Genomic DNA, 16,635 nt, shown 5'->3' with positions numbered 1-16,635 from the left:
TACACATGTTACTGTTCATATTAAAAATCCATGCTGAAAACCCCAAAGTTCCTAAACCCTTCCACTCGTGTGGGATCAGAATTTTCAAATAAATGAATGAACCCAGGGTGAGTCTTGTCTCCCTGTCTGACGTGCTTTTCCTGTGCTGTGACAGCAGATGGCAGAGGCACATGCACTACGTGTCCCCAAATTCACCCAGCGACACTGGAACACAGAGATGGTGCAGATTCTGCTTGCAGGGCTTCCTTTAGACGCATAGGAATATGTTAAGTCTTGATTTTGTCACAGAAGTGAATTATTTAAATCATACAAGGCCCAATGTATAGAATAAGGTGGAGGAGTCGAGACAAACTCCACGGACAAGGAGTGTCCTGCATGGAGGCAGGACAAGAGGGAATGGCTTGACACTGACACATGGGGAGTTTAGATGGGATATTGGGAAGAAATTCTTCCCTGTGGTGGTTTGGCATGGGTTTCCCATGGCTGCCCTGTCCCTAGAAGTGTTCCAGGCCAGCTTGGATGGGGCTTGGAGCAATGTAGGATATCAGGATTGTGGAAGATGTCCCTGCTCATGTCAGGTGGGTGGAATGGGATTGTCTATAAGATCCCTTCCAATCCAAACTGACTCTATGAGAGCAGCAGTTACAGCACCAAATCCATCAGGGATAGAAATTCAGTGGTTCTAGGGAGAGGAACACCATCAATTTCCTTGTATTAGAATGACTTAGGATTGGATTCATCCCACCTAAATAAAATCATGGAATCACTGAGGTGGGAAAAGCCCAGTAAGATTATCAAGCCCAACCATTCTGCAGGGCTGCTCAGGCCACCTCATGTGCCCAGGTGCCATATCCACAGAGCTTTTAAATCCCTTCAGGATTAGCCACTCTACCACTGCCGTGGGCAGCCTGTTCCAGGGCTGGAAAACCCTTCCCATGAAGGAATTTTTCCTAACATCCAATCTAAATTGCTGCACAGGAAGTGAAGAGATTTCCACTTTCCCTGTCTCTCCTTACTGTCTTAAATTAGCCCTCTCTCCCACACCTGTAGGAAGAGGAGGATCAGAAGCACCAGTGAGTCATTGATCTTCCTAGTTAAAAGAGATTTCCAAACATCTCCCATCCTTGTGGAAATGAGTTTTTAATAGTGAATTTCTGCTCAGGATCATCACAGAATGGCTTGGGCTGGAAGGAAGCTTTTTTTTTTAGTATTAGAGGAAAATGTTTAAAAAGAAAAATGTTCTTTAGGTCAATTAGGGTAAATTTCAATTGAGAAAAAAAAATGTATCACTGTGATAATTTTTTTCACATTCCCATAAAGCTTTTATAAATATTTTGTTTATAAATCAATGCAAGGCAAATTGGAGCTTTGGTCCAGTTATTTTGATGGTGTCAATTTGTTCACCAGGTATAAACTGGGGGCATCAACAGTGAACTGATTTGAAAGAACTGCTCCAATTTTGAGTAAATAAATAAAAATTCCATATTTTTCGGAGCTGGGATTTCAATACAAGGGGCTTGGAGGGACATATTCCAGGGAGAATTCCCTGCAATGGGCAGGGACATATTCCACCTGATCCAAGTGGAATATGTCCCTGCCCATTGCAGGGGATTGGAATGGGATGAGCTTGAAAGTCCCTTCCAAACCAAAACTGACAAACAATTTAATATAATTGATTTTTTTCTCCCCTGCAAACATCTTGGGATAACTTTAACAAGGTCTCAGAAGATGCTGTTAAAAAGTTGGTGCCTGACAAATTGCAAAGGTGCATCTTTGGAAGCTGAGTTTGTCCCTGTATGTAAATTGGCTCCACTGCACACCATTAAAATCCTGAGTTGTTTCTCTCCTGGAAATTATCAGCTCTATGAGCTCATCCTCAGATTTACTGCCTTCACCTAGAGGACAGTGAAAAATGGCCTCAAAGGGGGAAAAAAAATCCTTTGAGAACTGGCAGGATCTCTAAAAGGCTTTTGTTAAATCCCAAGAAGCCTGAAGAGATCCCAGGCTAATCAGTTTTATTTAAAACTATGAGACTGAAACACAAATGGACATCAGAGAAAAGGGAGCATTTTCAACAGACTCTAATCAGTCTGGGTTCACCGTAAACATTCCTAGATGGAAATCTCAAACAATGACAAAGCTGGGTAGTCCCAGAAGTGGACAAAAATCAAATCACTTTGGTTGTGTTACAGTGGGGATGGCAGGGAGGAGTGGGCAAGAGGGGTCTAATCCAGCATGTCATCAATTAGTGCACATCTGGATTCTGCAAATAGAGATATTTTTGTTGTTGTTTGTTTTAAGGGTTTTTTTTAATGAATTTTTATAATGAAATATAATGCAATACAATTTTTATGTATTTATCCTGAGGCAGAACACTTATCTCAAAAACTACCCTGTGTTTCTACTTCTAAATAACCCAGCTAAGATTATCCCTGAAAATAAGCAAGGGAGATGTGGAGTTGAGAGCCTGGGAGACTGGGACCTTGATGAGGCCAATACATCCCACCCCAAAAGAAACATTTAGGATTTATGAGGGGAACAGAATCACAGAATGGTTTGGCTTGGAAAAGAGAGGTGAGGGATGGATCTCTTTGCTGTATCTCTTTCTCCCATCTGGATTTATTACAAAATTCTTTATTGCAAAACTCCATGGGAAGTGTGATGCCTGCTGGTCCTGGGGCTGACTGCAGCACACAGGGAAAGGGCTGGGCCATGGGGATTTATTCCAGCCTCAGGTCTGCACTCTCATGGCAGGACAGGCCTGTGCTCTATGAGCCCTTCGGAATTCCAGTTTATACAGTCCTGGAATGGTTTGGGTTGAAATGGACCTTAAAGTTCATGTTGTTCCACCCCCTGCCACGGGCAGGGACATCTTCCACTGTCCCAGGCTGCTCCATGCCCCATCCAACCTGGCCTTGGACACTTACAAGGATCCAGGGGCATCCACAACTTCCCTGGGCACCCTGTGCCAGGGCCTGACCACCCTCACAGGGAAGAATTTCTTCCTAATATCCATACTAAATTCCTCATCTTTTAGTTTAAAACCATTCCCTCTTGTCTTATCACTGTTTGCCCATGTAAGATGCAGAATCTTTAATTTTCCAGGAGTTTGCAAACACAGCACACAGGCTGGAAGAATGACGGACAGCAAGAGTCCTTCATGTGAACAGTGCAGAATTTATGGTCAGGTATTGCTGGAATAGGAACAGGCCTGCTCCCAATCCTGGACATCACATGGGAAGTGGTACTCCCATAAATCACACACGGATGCTTAATGGGACCAGAGGGGAATTTTTGTAATTTTGGTTTCTTTGCTTTCCAGCCTCTTTTGGCAATGTTCTGAAAAACCCATACATGCAATTAAGGGAACATCCAAAAAAACTGTCAGACACACTTGTCCCCAGACACTCCCTCATATTTATAATACCTCATTAAAGAAGAGAGGTGTCTACTCCTGCAGCCAAGCCAGCCCTTGTGCCAGTGCTGGCAGGTGTCTGTGTGAATATTCCAATGCTGCTTTGTCAGGATTCATCTCTTCCTTATGAGTGAAATAATTTTTATGCCACATGTAGAAAGAAGAAAAAGGATTGTTTTGTTTCCTGGAGATACAGACAGCTATAAATCACCTGTAATTAATTCTGTGCAGCAGTGAGTATTTCTGTGTTGTTTCTGTGCTATTTCACCTGAATGAGCTCCCCATTTCATGAAGAAGTGATGTCCCTTTTATTTCTGCTGAGTTAACTATTTCTTATGTACTTTAAGCCCTGACTTTACTCTCTCTCAAGCTTCTGGGAGAACATGAGACCATAGAGGAGCCTGGCCAGATGAAATATTTCATCAATCTATTTATCTCTGCATGTCTCACAAATGGGAATGTGGTACAATATTCCCACCATCTCAAAATCAATCCCAAAGTTTCCCAAAAATGAGGCATTTGGACTGAACTTTGCTTTCCCTCCCTATAGGGCTGGTATGTAAATCCTTACTGTAAATACTGAGCTACATTCCATGGAGCAGTGTGGGATAAATGGAAAGATCCTTGAATGCCACATTTAGACTTCTTTGAACTGGGGAGAATGGGATGGGGGAAATTCCAGATAGATGCTAGAAGTACTAATGGTATTGTGGAAGTCTGTAGGGTAAGTCTGGGGGGTCTTTAATTGGATGCCTAATTGTCACCTTTTTTTTATGAGAGAATTATAGAATGGTTTGGGTTGGAAATCTCCTTAAAGCTGATTCCAACTCCCTGCCATGGGCAGGGACACCTTCCACTAGTCCAGCTTGCTCCAAACCCCATCCAAAAGCCAAAAAAAAACCCCCAACATGCATCTGATTATGAGAGATTTAATGCTTTAATTAAGATTTAGGATTTAATTCCTAATTTCTTAATTCAACCTGCTGATTATGAGAGATTTAATTATTTTCTGACAGCATTACTCTCTTGAAAGGTTTCAGCTTCTGTTACTAATCTAGACCCTTTTAGTGGTATTATTAACACTAGGTATTTTATATTGAAAGGAATTTTAGGGATCTATACCACTCTACCCTTGCTCAGAGAACCTTGAAAGCCCCATTGTGCTGCCTGGGGCTGTGTCCAAGCTGGATGCCACAGGGAAGGTAACTTCAACTTCCAGCTCTTCAGTCTGAGGTGGCAACTTGCAAAACCCAACATTTTGCTTTAATCACTGTGAAGTTTAATACCTATATTTTGCCTTTTGCATTAGGAATATGTGGGTAAAATTTAGATTTTGAGTGCAGCAACGCTTGGAAACAGTTTTGAACTTCAAAACGGACAAAAAAAAAACCCTCACAATCTTTAAAATGGGGATGAAATTGTGATTAGGTTACACCTTCTTTATTCCAGGGAAACCTCTGCCTCGTTCCCACAATGAGAGATAAGATGCAGAGGGTCAACCTCTCAGCAGTATCCGAGTTTGTTCTCGTGGGCCTCTCTGATGCTCCAGAAATCCGTTTGCTTCTCTTTGTGCTGTTTCTGCTCATTTATTTGGCCACCATTGCAGGCAACATCACTCTCCTCATTGCCCTCAGCATTGACTCCCATCTGCACAGCCCCATGTACTTCTTCCTCGGCAACTTATCCCTGCTGGATCTCTTATGTCCCACCATCACCATGCCCAAGATGCTGGGGACCTTGCTGTTGGAGCACAAAGAGATTTCTTTTTCTGGCTGCCTGTTCCAGCACTTTTCCCTCATTGCTGTGGTGGGCACAGAGATTTTCCTCCTGGCTGTGATGGCCTACGACCGCTACGTGGCTGTGTGCCACCCCCTGAGGTACCTGAGCATCATGAGCACAAAGCTGTGTGCTCAGCTGGCCCTGGGAACCTGGGCAACAGGGCTTCTGAACTCCCTGCTGCACACCTCTCTGGTTTTCACACTCTCTTTCTGTGGTCCTAACAAAATCCAGCAGTATTACTGTGACCTTCCTCCCGTGCTGGCCCTCTCCTGCTCATCCACCCACAGCAGGGAGTTGGTGATCCTGGTGGTGGCCGGGGTGCTGGGGAGCAGCGCCTGCATGGTCACTGTGGTCTCTTACATCTGTATCCTCCTGGAAATCCTGGCCAGGAGGTCCTCTGGGATCTGGCCCAAGGCTTTCTCCACCTGTGGTTGTCACCTGGCCATAGTTTGCCTTTTTTATGGGACCACCATTTTCACCTACGTCCGCCCTTCCTTCACCTATTCCCTGCACTGGGATAGGGTTGTGTCCATGCTCTATGGAATGCTCACCCCGCTCCTAAATCCCATCATCTACAGCCTCAGGAACAAAGAGGTAAAATGTGCCCTAAAAAGAGTGATCAGCCAGGTGAGAAGGGCTTTAGCAAGACAAGAAAACCTCACTCAGTCTCCGCCATCAGCTGGGTAGAAACCACAGTTTGTGACTGATCCTCTCTAACTTTCAGACATCTAAAAATTAATTGTTAGAATCCAAATTGATTTTCTGGGCTGAAAACTCCTCCTCTGGGCTGAAAACTCCTTCTTTTGGCTCCCTCTGCAGTTAGAAGGGAGAGCTGTGCACTTCCAGAATTGCATGGCACAGCTTTAGGTCATTTTTGCAGGAGGAGGAGTCCAGCTGGGAATGCTGTTTTCCACTGAGCATTGAGGAAGCTGAGGTGAGAGCAGGAAGGTGTTGGATGCATATTTTAGGGCAGGAATTCTGGGAACTGGTACTCAGGCACACTTAAATACACCATATGAAAGCAGTTTATATCCCTTTCAAAATTAAACTCCAAATATATTAAATTATGTTTTATGGATCAGCCCTGAAATCGCTCTCCTCTCTCTCTCTCTCTCTCTCTCTGCCTCTTCTTGTTGGGTGTCTGTTATTTGCTGGAATTGCCAGAGTTCCATCTCTGGAGCCAAGTTTGCCACTACATTTTTCCTTTTCCCATTTTTTTCTCCTTGCTGCATCAAATCCTAATGGAAAGAGAGGTCATGCTGCTTCCTGCAGCTCATCCCTCTCTTCACCACCTCTCTTCTTTGTCAAGAATTAATAAATAATCCGTAAAAATGCTGAAATTATTCTCATTTGATTGACCCCCAAAGTTTATGCTGAAATAGGTTTAATAAAATCTCTTTTATTTAGTAACAAGTGTCTCTGAACTTTTAAATACTTTCACTTTGTGATAAAACTTTGTATTAATTGTAGCCTTAACGTGTCTGAAATGCAAGAAAATTCCTCACTGTGAGCAAGATTACAACTGTGAGCAGGATATTTATGAAGGAAAAAAAAATTCTTGTTCCAGCTCACAAGGAATGGCTGAATGGTAGCACAACCAGGTCACAGGAGTTGGATTTGTCTTTATGCACAATTTTACTCCTGACTAGAACCCTTGGAACCTGGAATCTGTTCCAAGCTGTTGATGGCCCCCTTGGGATGTCCCAAGCACTTCCACAAGGTTCTGAGGGACTTCTGCCGACCACAAGTTGTTGGCCAGGGGAAGCTGCTGGTACAGCTGGTAAAGGATAATGATGAAGGATCAATTACCCTTCAAATTCCTGCCATAACTTCTGCACCAACCAAGTGGAGGACTGGAGAGGTGTTGGCCAAGCCATGAATTCTCCAACCAAGGTGTGGAGAAGTTGGGACAAACTGAACTGCTTTGGAAGTTTTCATTTTCTTTAAAAAGGAGGAAAGTTTCCTTCTCCTCAGTGCCTGTGAAATTGTCCCTGGGGACTTGTTAGAAGGATGAGGGAAGTCCACCAGGAGCTTCCTAAGAAAGTTTTAAGATCATTAGAGTCTTCTTCAGGATGCCCAAAAGGGCTTGTTAAGCTGAAGGGCCTTGGGTGGCTGTTCCCTGCAGGACTGGAGAGTGCTCCTTTTTCCAGAGGTGATGGAATCTAAATGTAGCTGTGTGGAGAGATGCCTAAGGATGGACATCAGCCTGTGTGCAATTCCACACCCTGGATGCATTTTAAAAAAGGCATCTGAATTCCAAGGTACCAAACTAGAGCCTGACTTCCAATGTGTGTCCAGATGGGAGATTTTGATACCTCTCCTGGCTTGTGAAGGTGGAAAGGTTGGATTATCAAGTCTAATTCTGCTATAGTTCCTTCCCTCTTGACCCACCCCAGCCATCCATTCCCAGAAAGATCCACTGTAAGGAGCTGCTTGCTGCCAGTGGACCAAACAAGGCTCACAGCAAAAGCTGGGATCGAGTCTTTGGGTAACTTGGCAAGGAATATGTTCCTTCTTTTCTCCTTCTTCCCCAGAGGAGCTGTGGCTGCCTCATCCCTGGAAGTGTTCCAGGCCAGGCTGGATGGGCCTTGGAGCAACCTGGTCTGGTGGGAAGTGTCCATTAGAGGTTCACTCTTTATCATCAGCTGTATCACCCTTCACAAATCGAAGTGCTAATCCCTAAATATTCCTCAAAACCGAGACATCCTCTTTCATTTTCCTCGTGCCCAGTAACCTCTGACACTGGAAGGAGACAGCTGTCATTTTCTTTGGAACCACTGGAAAAATTTAGTAGGGAAGGATCATAATACACCATAATACACTCACCCAGTTTCTGCTCCTCTTTTCCTTGAATGTCTGTTTTTGGCTGCCCTTGGAAATCAAGACCCCTGGACTGACTCATCAGCACAGAGATCCTCTTACATTCCTAGAAGTGGAGCTGCCCTGTTGGAACGGGGGAGGGAGTACAGACAGCAACAAGTAAATCGAGGAAAAATACTCTGTCAATGAAATTCCCATATAAGTGATCCTCTGTGCACTGACATTTTGCTTTTGCCACTGAAAATCAGATTTCACCTATTATTTTCTAATCTCACATAACTAGTGAGAGATCATTTTAATTTATCCATTCCTAAAGATAAAGAATTTCTGAAATTCTTGATATGCCTTCAAAAGAAAAAACAAACCAAACCAACCAACCAACCAAACAAACAAAAAAAAAACCAAAACCAAACCTTTATTTTTCCTTAAGCAAAGTCCAACTATATTATTTATGTGTGAATTTTATTACTTGCAATGAAACTAGAGCAGATTTTCCCCTCTGATTTTTTTATGGTGCTGCCAGATATGAAAATATGCAACATAAAAGAGGATGTGAATGATTTATTTTTCTCTTCTAAAAATAGCACCCACTTGTGAAATTCAGGTTGGGCTACAGTTCTGGCTTTACAATTCCCAGGACTTTGGGAATCAAAAAAAGGTTACATTTGGAGTGTCAGTGATATTTTCACCTCCCTTTCCTCCCTGTTTTTAAATTCTTATACAAAAAACGAATTAATAGATTCAAGGCTCCTTGTGAAGAGACTTTGTCCTCTCTGTGGCCACCCTTTAAACACTTGGCTTTAAATGGAACATTGGATATTGGGGAGAAATTTATCTCTTTGGGGGTGGTAAAAATCTGGTTGTTTATTAATCCCATTTTAGAGAGCTTTGTGTTATCTCACTCAAGGGTAGCCACCTAAAATTTTGGAATTTATACTGCTCATCCAGGCTTCCTTTCTCTGTCCTGCCTAGAATTTATCCTGGCATCAGCAGAAATGCATATTAACTTGTGCAAAGTTAGGGTTAAATTATGTGCTTTTTCTTGTAAAGTTAAAATAGTACCCAGAATTTTCTTAGCAGACTGAATCCAATTCAAATTCAAGTTTCAGGTAAAAAAGAAGTGTGAGGGGAATTGCTTGGAAAATCTAAAGATATTTGGGGTTAAATGTTTAAAAACAATGCTCATGGTTTGCTTTCCATTAATTACTTAAAAATTAATCAGCCTCAGGAAAGTAAACACACCAAATATTTGTGAGAAATCTCAGAATCAGATGCAACATTTAATTTTAAACTTGGAAAACTAAAAGCTTTTGTACAGGGAAAATACTTCCTTTGTTTAGCAGCTCTGCCATACCCTCTATAGAGAAAGTAATAAAATTTTTATATATTTTATCATATTTTTACGGCCTGCTCTGTCATCACCATACATCTTTCATACCTGTTCTCATCCTGCTTTCTTGACAATTCCATCACTTTCACATATTTTTCCATTTTCTCTTTTTGCACATAGACCACAAGCCCTGGTTTCCCCTCCCACAACATAATTGGATTTCTATTTCTGCTTAATTATGTTACAAAATGCTTGTTGGTGGTTATGGGAATGTCCAGCCTGAAGAAGGGAAGGTTCCAGAGAGACCTTGGAGCCTTCCAGTGACAAAAAGGGCTCAGGGAGAGCTGGACAGGGACTTTGAACAGGGAGTGACAGAACAAGTGGGAATGGCTTCAAACGGACAGGAGGTGGGTTTAGATGGAATATTCAGGGAAAACTCTTCCCTGTGTGGGTGGTGAGGCCCTGGAAAGGATTTCCATGGGAAGCTGTGGCTGCCCCACCTCCGGCAGTATCCAAGGCCAGGCTGGATGGGGCATGGAGCAATCTTGGATAGTGGAAAGTGTCTCTACCCAGGAATGTGATGGTTTTTAAAGTTGTGAAAAATGTGTATTTTATGACTGGCTTTTTGCAAATAATAAAATGAATATTATGTGTGTTGTCTTAGAAAGTTATGCTGTATTAATTTTCTTAAGTAGTCTGTTAAATATAGTTTTAGGTTATAATATAATGTTAAAATAGAAACTATGTATTTGGGATATTTTTTTAAAGAGAGGAATGAGGTACTTGCACTGAGATTGCAGCCACAGGACACCGAAATCTTTCAGAGAAAAAGAATTTATTGCTCCCTTATCAGAAGAAACAAACTTCTCCTGCCTCGCTCAGTTATGAAGACACCGTCAGGATTCAGAGGAAGAAGTTGACACCGACCAGACAGAATCCTTTGTTTGAATGGAAGTTTTGCATCATGTGTGAGATGTATGAATATGCAACAGGCCATTGCTTTTAAGGGTTAATCCTCTGTTAACGGGTGCCCCTTTTCAGGCTTATTTTTCCCAGAAAAAGCTACCCGGACCGTCCATAACTCTTTGTTTTTATTGTCTCGTATTGTCCTAAATACTAATTGTCCAAAATTTTATTACTCTAATTATATGACTATTTTTACAACCGTTTTATTACTATTAAACTTTTTAAAAAACAAGTGATTGGCGTTTTTCACAAGGTCCCTCCCAACCCAAAGCAGTCTGTGACTCTGTGATAATCGGGACTTTTATAAACTCTGGAAATGGTGATTTCTCAGAGGAACCAAACTGTTCCTCATAAAACTTAGGATGCAATTTGACTCTTCTGTTGCAACATTTTATGTTTGGCACAGTTCCACTGGGATTATCTCAGAGTGCGCTCCTGCTTGCACAGCCCCGAGCACGGACCTCCCTCACTCCCCCGCCTGAAGGCCTTTGTAAGGGAACAACTCCCCCACAGCCATGACACACGCCCGGGCCTCCCGCTGGCGTCATTCCCACGCGACATCGACGCTGCACCCCGGCAGCGCTGCGGGATGGCGGAAAGCACCCTGCAGGTCCCCGACTGTCCGTGAGGAGACAACAGAGGTGGAGCCGCCGCGCCGACCCGTGCAGAAGCCGCAGGTAGGTACCGCTCCGCAGTCGAGCAGCTGGGACTACAACTCCCGGCGTGCCCCGGGGCAGTGGCGCACGGAACGCGCTGATTGGCCCGCGGTGGGGGGAGGGGGCAGGGCAGCACGGGCGCCACCACGTGGCGGCTCGGCCGGGCCGGGACCCACCGTATAACCCGGGACAAACCGAAACAATTCGGCTGCGTGTCACGGGCCTCGCCCGGGCTGCCTGAAGGGACCCCGTGCTGAGTCTGGTGGCTAGGAATGGGGCCAGGTGCTGCGATCCTTCCCTTCCCTTCCCTTCCCTTCCCTTCCCTTCACTTCCCTTCCATGCACATGCAACGTCACTTCACTGACCATTCCGGACTTGCCCGTCCCTGCCCTTCACTTCCCGTCCCTGCCCATCCACTCCCGTCCCTCCCTCCCTCCCTCCCCTCCCCTCCCCTCCCCTCCCCTCCCCTCCCCTCCCCTCCCCTCCCCTCCCCTCCCCTGATGTTCCCTGCCCGGAAAAGGCAGATGGCTCCAGATGCCTTTTTTTTCTCCCTCCACCCCTTTTCCAGCTCTCTGCCTGTCTCCTGACACCCTGGGCCCAGGATTTTCCCTCGTATCCCTATTTCTCTCGGTCCCTTCCCTCCCCTCTCCCTTTCCTTTCCTTTCCCCTCCCAGATCACGGTGAGCAGGAGGAGCTCTGGGACACAGCAGGGAGATTCCTCCCTTCCCAGGCAGCCTCAGGCAGGCAGGTGAGGTGGAAGTGTCGCTCGGAAGGGGGCTGGGAGCTTCTTCAGTGACCAGCTTCCAACAATGACTGTAACCTTAGTGCTGGAACACGATGGGAATGTTAACGAAGTTCCTTTCTGTAAAGGACAGCGTCCCTCACAGAGCAACTGAACTGAAATTACAGCTGATCAACCTTTCATTCATTCCCTGATTTATGGTATAACACAAGCTTTTTCAGGTAAAATAAAGATGCTTTTTAAATGAACATGACATTCTTAGTTTGGTTCTTGCAGATACCAAGCAATGCATGTTGTCTGAAAATGGAATGTTACCTCATTCCCAAGGAGGAGGATGAATAAAAGTAATGTGATGGTTGGGAAGAGATCCCACACACTTCCCAATTCCTCACCCTGGAGGTTTGGTTGCTTTTGGAGATGGTGTTGCTCAATCCTCATCCTCCCACCTGACAGGAAAGCAGGAACAGCCTGAAACAGAGAGATCTGCCTGGTTTTGTGGAGGGTGATATGGGGAAAGGGGTAGAACTGTCTTCTCCCAATTACTTATGGAAAAAGCCACTTCTGAAGGACCTGGAAAAAGAAGAGAAAGTTTCCAGCTGATGTAAAGTAAAGGTGCTGTCACTTTCTCTTCCTATTCCTCAGCCTCTCTGCCCTGGTGCTTCTCACGCTATGTGGCTGTAAAAACACAGATTCTGGTAAAAACACAGATTCTCAGTCCCCTTCCTCCTTCTTTTCCAATCTCTGCAATTCCCAGCTGTGTTCCCTTCCTTGTAACTGTAGGACTGCAGGCCTGTGAAGTGGCTGTGCGACAGTTTAGGTTGAAATAACTGAATATTAATTATTAATTACTAATTATGAATATTATATATATATATTATATAATATAATTATGAAAAAATATTTCCTGAAATAAGTTCAGGAATTGCTCCTTTCTCTGGATTGAGCTGCTTTCTTGGCCTCTGGAATCCAGCAAGAAGGGATTGAACCCTTCCCAGCTGAGGAATTTTGTGGTGACAGCATTTTTCACCACAGCAAGGCTGGTGATTTGAAGGAGAAGGGCTTCCAGCAGAAAACTCTGGAAGTGGATGTTTTCTCCTGTCCAAGGCTGACAATCTCCCTGCTCCTCTTGAAATACTTCTATTATGTGGAGGCAAGTAGGGCCTGGTGACTCCAGAGTAGATCAGAGTAAACACAGGCAAGGAATAAAGTGGGAATTGCCTTTTCCAGGCAGAGTCCACTGCTAGTTAAACCTGCCTGAGGCAGGGATACAGACAGGAACTCCAAAAAAAGCCTGGTAGCTTTTTTTGTGTGGTCATGCTGAGCCTGCTGGTCTTGATTGAACAAAGTTCCCTGGATGAAGCAACAATGCTGCAATTCTGGCTCCTTTCTTCTTCTTCTTAGTCAGAGACTGTTTTCCGTGGTGACCTCAGAGATATCCTTGTGGTTTTGCATCCCTCTGCTCCCTCCCAGGCTGGTGTTTCACCCCATTGCTCAACCTGCACCTCCTGACTGGAGAAATGCTTTGTCAGAGAACTTTTCCTTCTGGGCCTGAGTGAACATCCTCCCTGCCCCTCGGGGTTCTGGCATTTTGGGGAAATTCTCTGTGATTCCCTTTGCCCTCGAGTCACTGAGCTCTTCCATGTGTCTCTAACATGGAGCTTTCAGACCCATCCAGTGGCCAAAAGAAACTGGTCCAAAATGCTGTTTTCTGCCGAGTTCAGGGCCTGCAGAGACACTCTAAGGGGTCAGCAGGGTGGCTGGAGCCAGGGAAGAGAAACACACGAGGTGTGGGGGTGTTTGTGTGAGGAATGCAGCCTTTTTGGCTGTGGAAGTGTTTAATCTTCTTCCCTCTGAGCCTGCTGTGGGTTGTGTCCCTTCTCAGAGACTTTTAGAAGGGCCAAAAGCACCAAAGAGCAGGCGAGGAAGGGCCTGGCCAGTGCAAAGTACGTGTGGAGCGGAAATCTTTTTTGTTTGTTTTTACTTGTCAGACTGGAAAGTTCCTGATTTGAGTTTCAGTCTTGGTCATCGCTGCCTATTTAGACAGGTTTGTGGCCACGCATGACTGAGCAAGCAAGTGGGTGGAAGATTCCTCAGGCCAGGCAGAGCGTTCCTCTGGCTCAGGGGCTCTGAGGGCTTGGCCTGCACAGCTTTAATGGCAGCATCTTCCCAGCAATCTGGCCACGAAGGCCAGGGTGCTCTGCCCAGGTTCAGGGTTCTGCCCAGCCCAGCAGTGTCTGAAAGAGCCCTGTGGGATTGCTGAGGGGCTCCTGGGGCTGTTCTGACCCCTTATCTCCCTGTCCCACCGAGTGGGTGGCCTCTCTGTCCCTGCTTTATGGCCTGCTGATATCTGTGGGCACGGCCCAACATCTGCTGAGCTGAGCACGACAGCTTCAACACGTCCTGAAGGCCAGCCCCATTTCAAGTGTCACAGCCATTTCTCACCCCAACAGAGATGATTTCCCCTGGTTTATTTCTCTCTGTGTGTGCAATTTCCTTGCTTTTTTCCCCCCAGTTTGTTCAGTGTGCAGGGACAGCACCGCTGGATCTCTCCCCCACCTTGAGGAAGGAGCTGTGTCCAGGACAGCACTCCAGACTTCAGCACTGCCTCACTGCTCCACAAGCAGCACCACTGCTTTAGGCCCAACTTGAACCCCTTGAGCTGCTTTTCAGTATTTTTACTTTGATGCCAAGGGCCTGAACGTGACTTAGGAGGAAGTTGCACCCAGGAGGAAAGGTGGATGTGGGTGTGGAACCTGTGGAGTTGTGGCTGCACCTCTGCATGAGCCATGGCAGTGTTTTCAGTGTCCCCTCCCAGCACAGCACAGCAGGAAGCAGCTTTGCCCAGAGAAAACTCTCCCTGTGCCTCCACTGTGCTGAGAACATCCCTCTACATGGATTGAATCCCTTCACTTCTTCTGAATGAGCCATGGAATGAGTTCCTGGAGAGACCTGCTCAGCAGTTTGGGGGTGCCCCCCACCCATCCTGCCCAACAGAGATCAGCCATGGGCCACTGCTTGTTTTTGTGGTGTTTTATCAGGCTGCTGCATGTCCTTTAACTGCCAGCTCCTTGTAAAAGCTTGTTTCTTCTCCTCATGCTTGAAAGCATTTGCTGCTGATCCTTTTTTGGGTGCTGAGTATAAAAGCAGCCTCCTCTGAGAGATTTAGTGTCTGCTCAAACTCAGTGCTGCACTAAATCCAAGGAAAACTTTTGTGCGTCCAAAATTACCTGATGGCCTCAGGGGCGACAAACCTGTTTGTCTCTTTGATTCTCAAGTAAAACTTATTTTATAAAAAGAACGTTTCACCTGTGTATCTAGAATCAAAGCTGCTTGGTGATCATGAGAGCTTCAACACTCACCAGTGTTTTCCAGGAAAATTCATGCTCAGAAGGAGGGGTTTTTGTGGTGTATTGAGAAATTTCCCCATATTTGTTGACTTTAGGTGGGTGGTCTATTTGCAATTTTTATACAGTATTTGAAGGAAAAGTTCAATAAAACAGAAACAGGGGACAGGAATGATCCCATCCCTTTGTTTTTAACACTGTAAATCTGAGAGAGGGGGAAAAAAAGGTGGATGGCATCATGGGAGGATCATGACAGTAGAGCAAATGTTGTGGATGGTGGCCTGTGGTGGAATGTCAACATCAAACTTATTTGGCTTATGCAGCTGGGCAAATCCGTGTTGTGAAAGCTCCTGTACGTGCACCTGGACATAGGCCGCCTTTGGAATCAGGGATGGAGCTTTTCCCTCACAGATAGTGGAGTCAGTCTGGAAATTAGTTTAAAAAGGGCTGAGACATCCAAGTAAATTCACCAGATCCTGCTTCTGGCTGTGCTGACAGAATTGCTGTATTATTAACATTCACTCACTCTCTTGGCTCTAAGTGTATTTTTACAAGGCTTATAAAAGAAATAAAAATAAATGAAAGGTTGTTCTGGGCAAATTAGAGAATTGCAATCTCCTACAGCATTTTGTTTAGACTGTGTATAAAAATACTCCAGAGAGAAAAAAATCCTGTGTCACAACTTAGAAGAAGAAGTTTGTCTGTCTAAAGAGGGTTTTATATTCCTTGTCTATAAAATCTTGTAGTATAAAGCTACAGATTATTCTGTGTTTGGACTTTTTTTCCTGCATAAAAACAGCTTCATTTTCGGTCTCCAAAGCAAAATTTCCCAGCAGAACTTCAAACATCCTTTTCTGTCTCCCTTTGGAGAGTGTTTCCAGGAGCCAGCAGCTCTGTGTACCCCAGCCATTGGCATTCTGTGCTGTAAGTACCCAGTGAAAACTTGTTGCCTAAATCCTGGGTTTCCCACTTGGAAAAATTCGGGCACCTAAAAGAAACAAACTGAAAAGTTTTCACCGAGTGTTTTGCCCAAGGAGCAACAAGAAGGAGTTTTCAGTTAAACTCCCAGAGCAAGTGGAGCCCAGATGTTTTTAGTAAACGGCTTTCAAAACCCACAGTTGAGACCAGTGTCAAATTTCCAGACGCATGATCAACCTTGGAGCCAAGTTTAGAGTTGATTTTGTGTTTACATAAAGCCTGGAAGCTGAATGACTCTGGAGTTTGTGGAAGGAGTGGAGGTTCTCCATAACAAATATTTGACTGGATGCAATTTCTCTTATTTACAGGACTTTGAGCTTTGGGGAAAATTTAAAAAAAAAAAAAAAAAAAAAAAAAAAAGTTACTGTATTTTTCTTACATTTGAGGCGTATTCAGCATTTTCTTGCTCACTGGAATTGGAACAGTTGTTGATTTTTAACTGGGATTTGTTATTATTCTGGCCATTAAACCAGCATGGCAAAATCAAGTGTTTTAAAGTAGAGGTGAACCATTTCTACAGGTAAGAAATGAAATTTATGCAATCCTGGGCAATCTGGCTCTCTGCTCACACCAAGGCAGCCCTCTCCCTGAAGGTCTAACTGGAT

General features: G+C 44.7%; 1 protein-coding gene across 1 annotated transcript; it reads left to right on the top strand.

Annotated features, from left to right (window-relative positions):
* Window positions 1-4,900: 4,900 nt before the first annotated feature.
* LOC103822229 (olfactory receptor 5V1) lies at window positions 4,901-8,611 on the top strand. The gene is made up of 2 exons (XM_030240394.2): window positions 4,901-5,816; window positions 8,538-8,611. Exons 1-2 carry the CDS (start codon window positions 4,901-4,903, stop codon window positions 8,609-8,611), a joined length of 990 nt encoding a protein of 329 aa, XP_030096254.2.
* The last annotated feature ends 8,024 nt before the right edge of the window (window positions 8,612-16,635 follow it).

The sequence above is a fragment of the Serinus canaria genome, chromosome 5 (genome assembly GCF_022539315.1).
Source record: "Serinus canaria isolate serCan28SL12 chromosome 5, serCan2020, whole genome shotgun sequence".
Lineage (NCBI taxonomy): Eukaryota > Metazoa > Chordata > Aves > Passeriformes > Fringillidae > Serinus > Serinus canaria.
The sequence above is the reverse complement of the archived record's forward strand: the minus strand, read 5'-3'. Positions and strand labels throughout refer to the sequence as shown.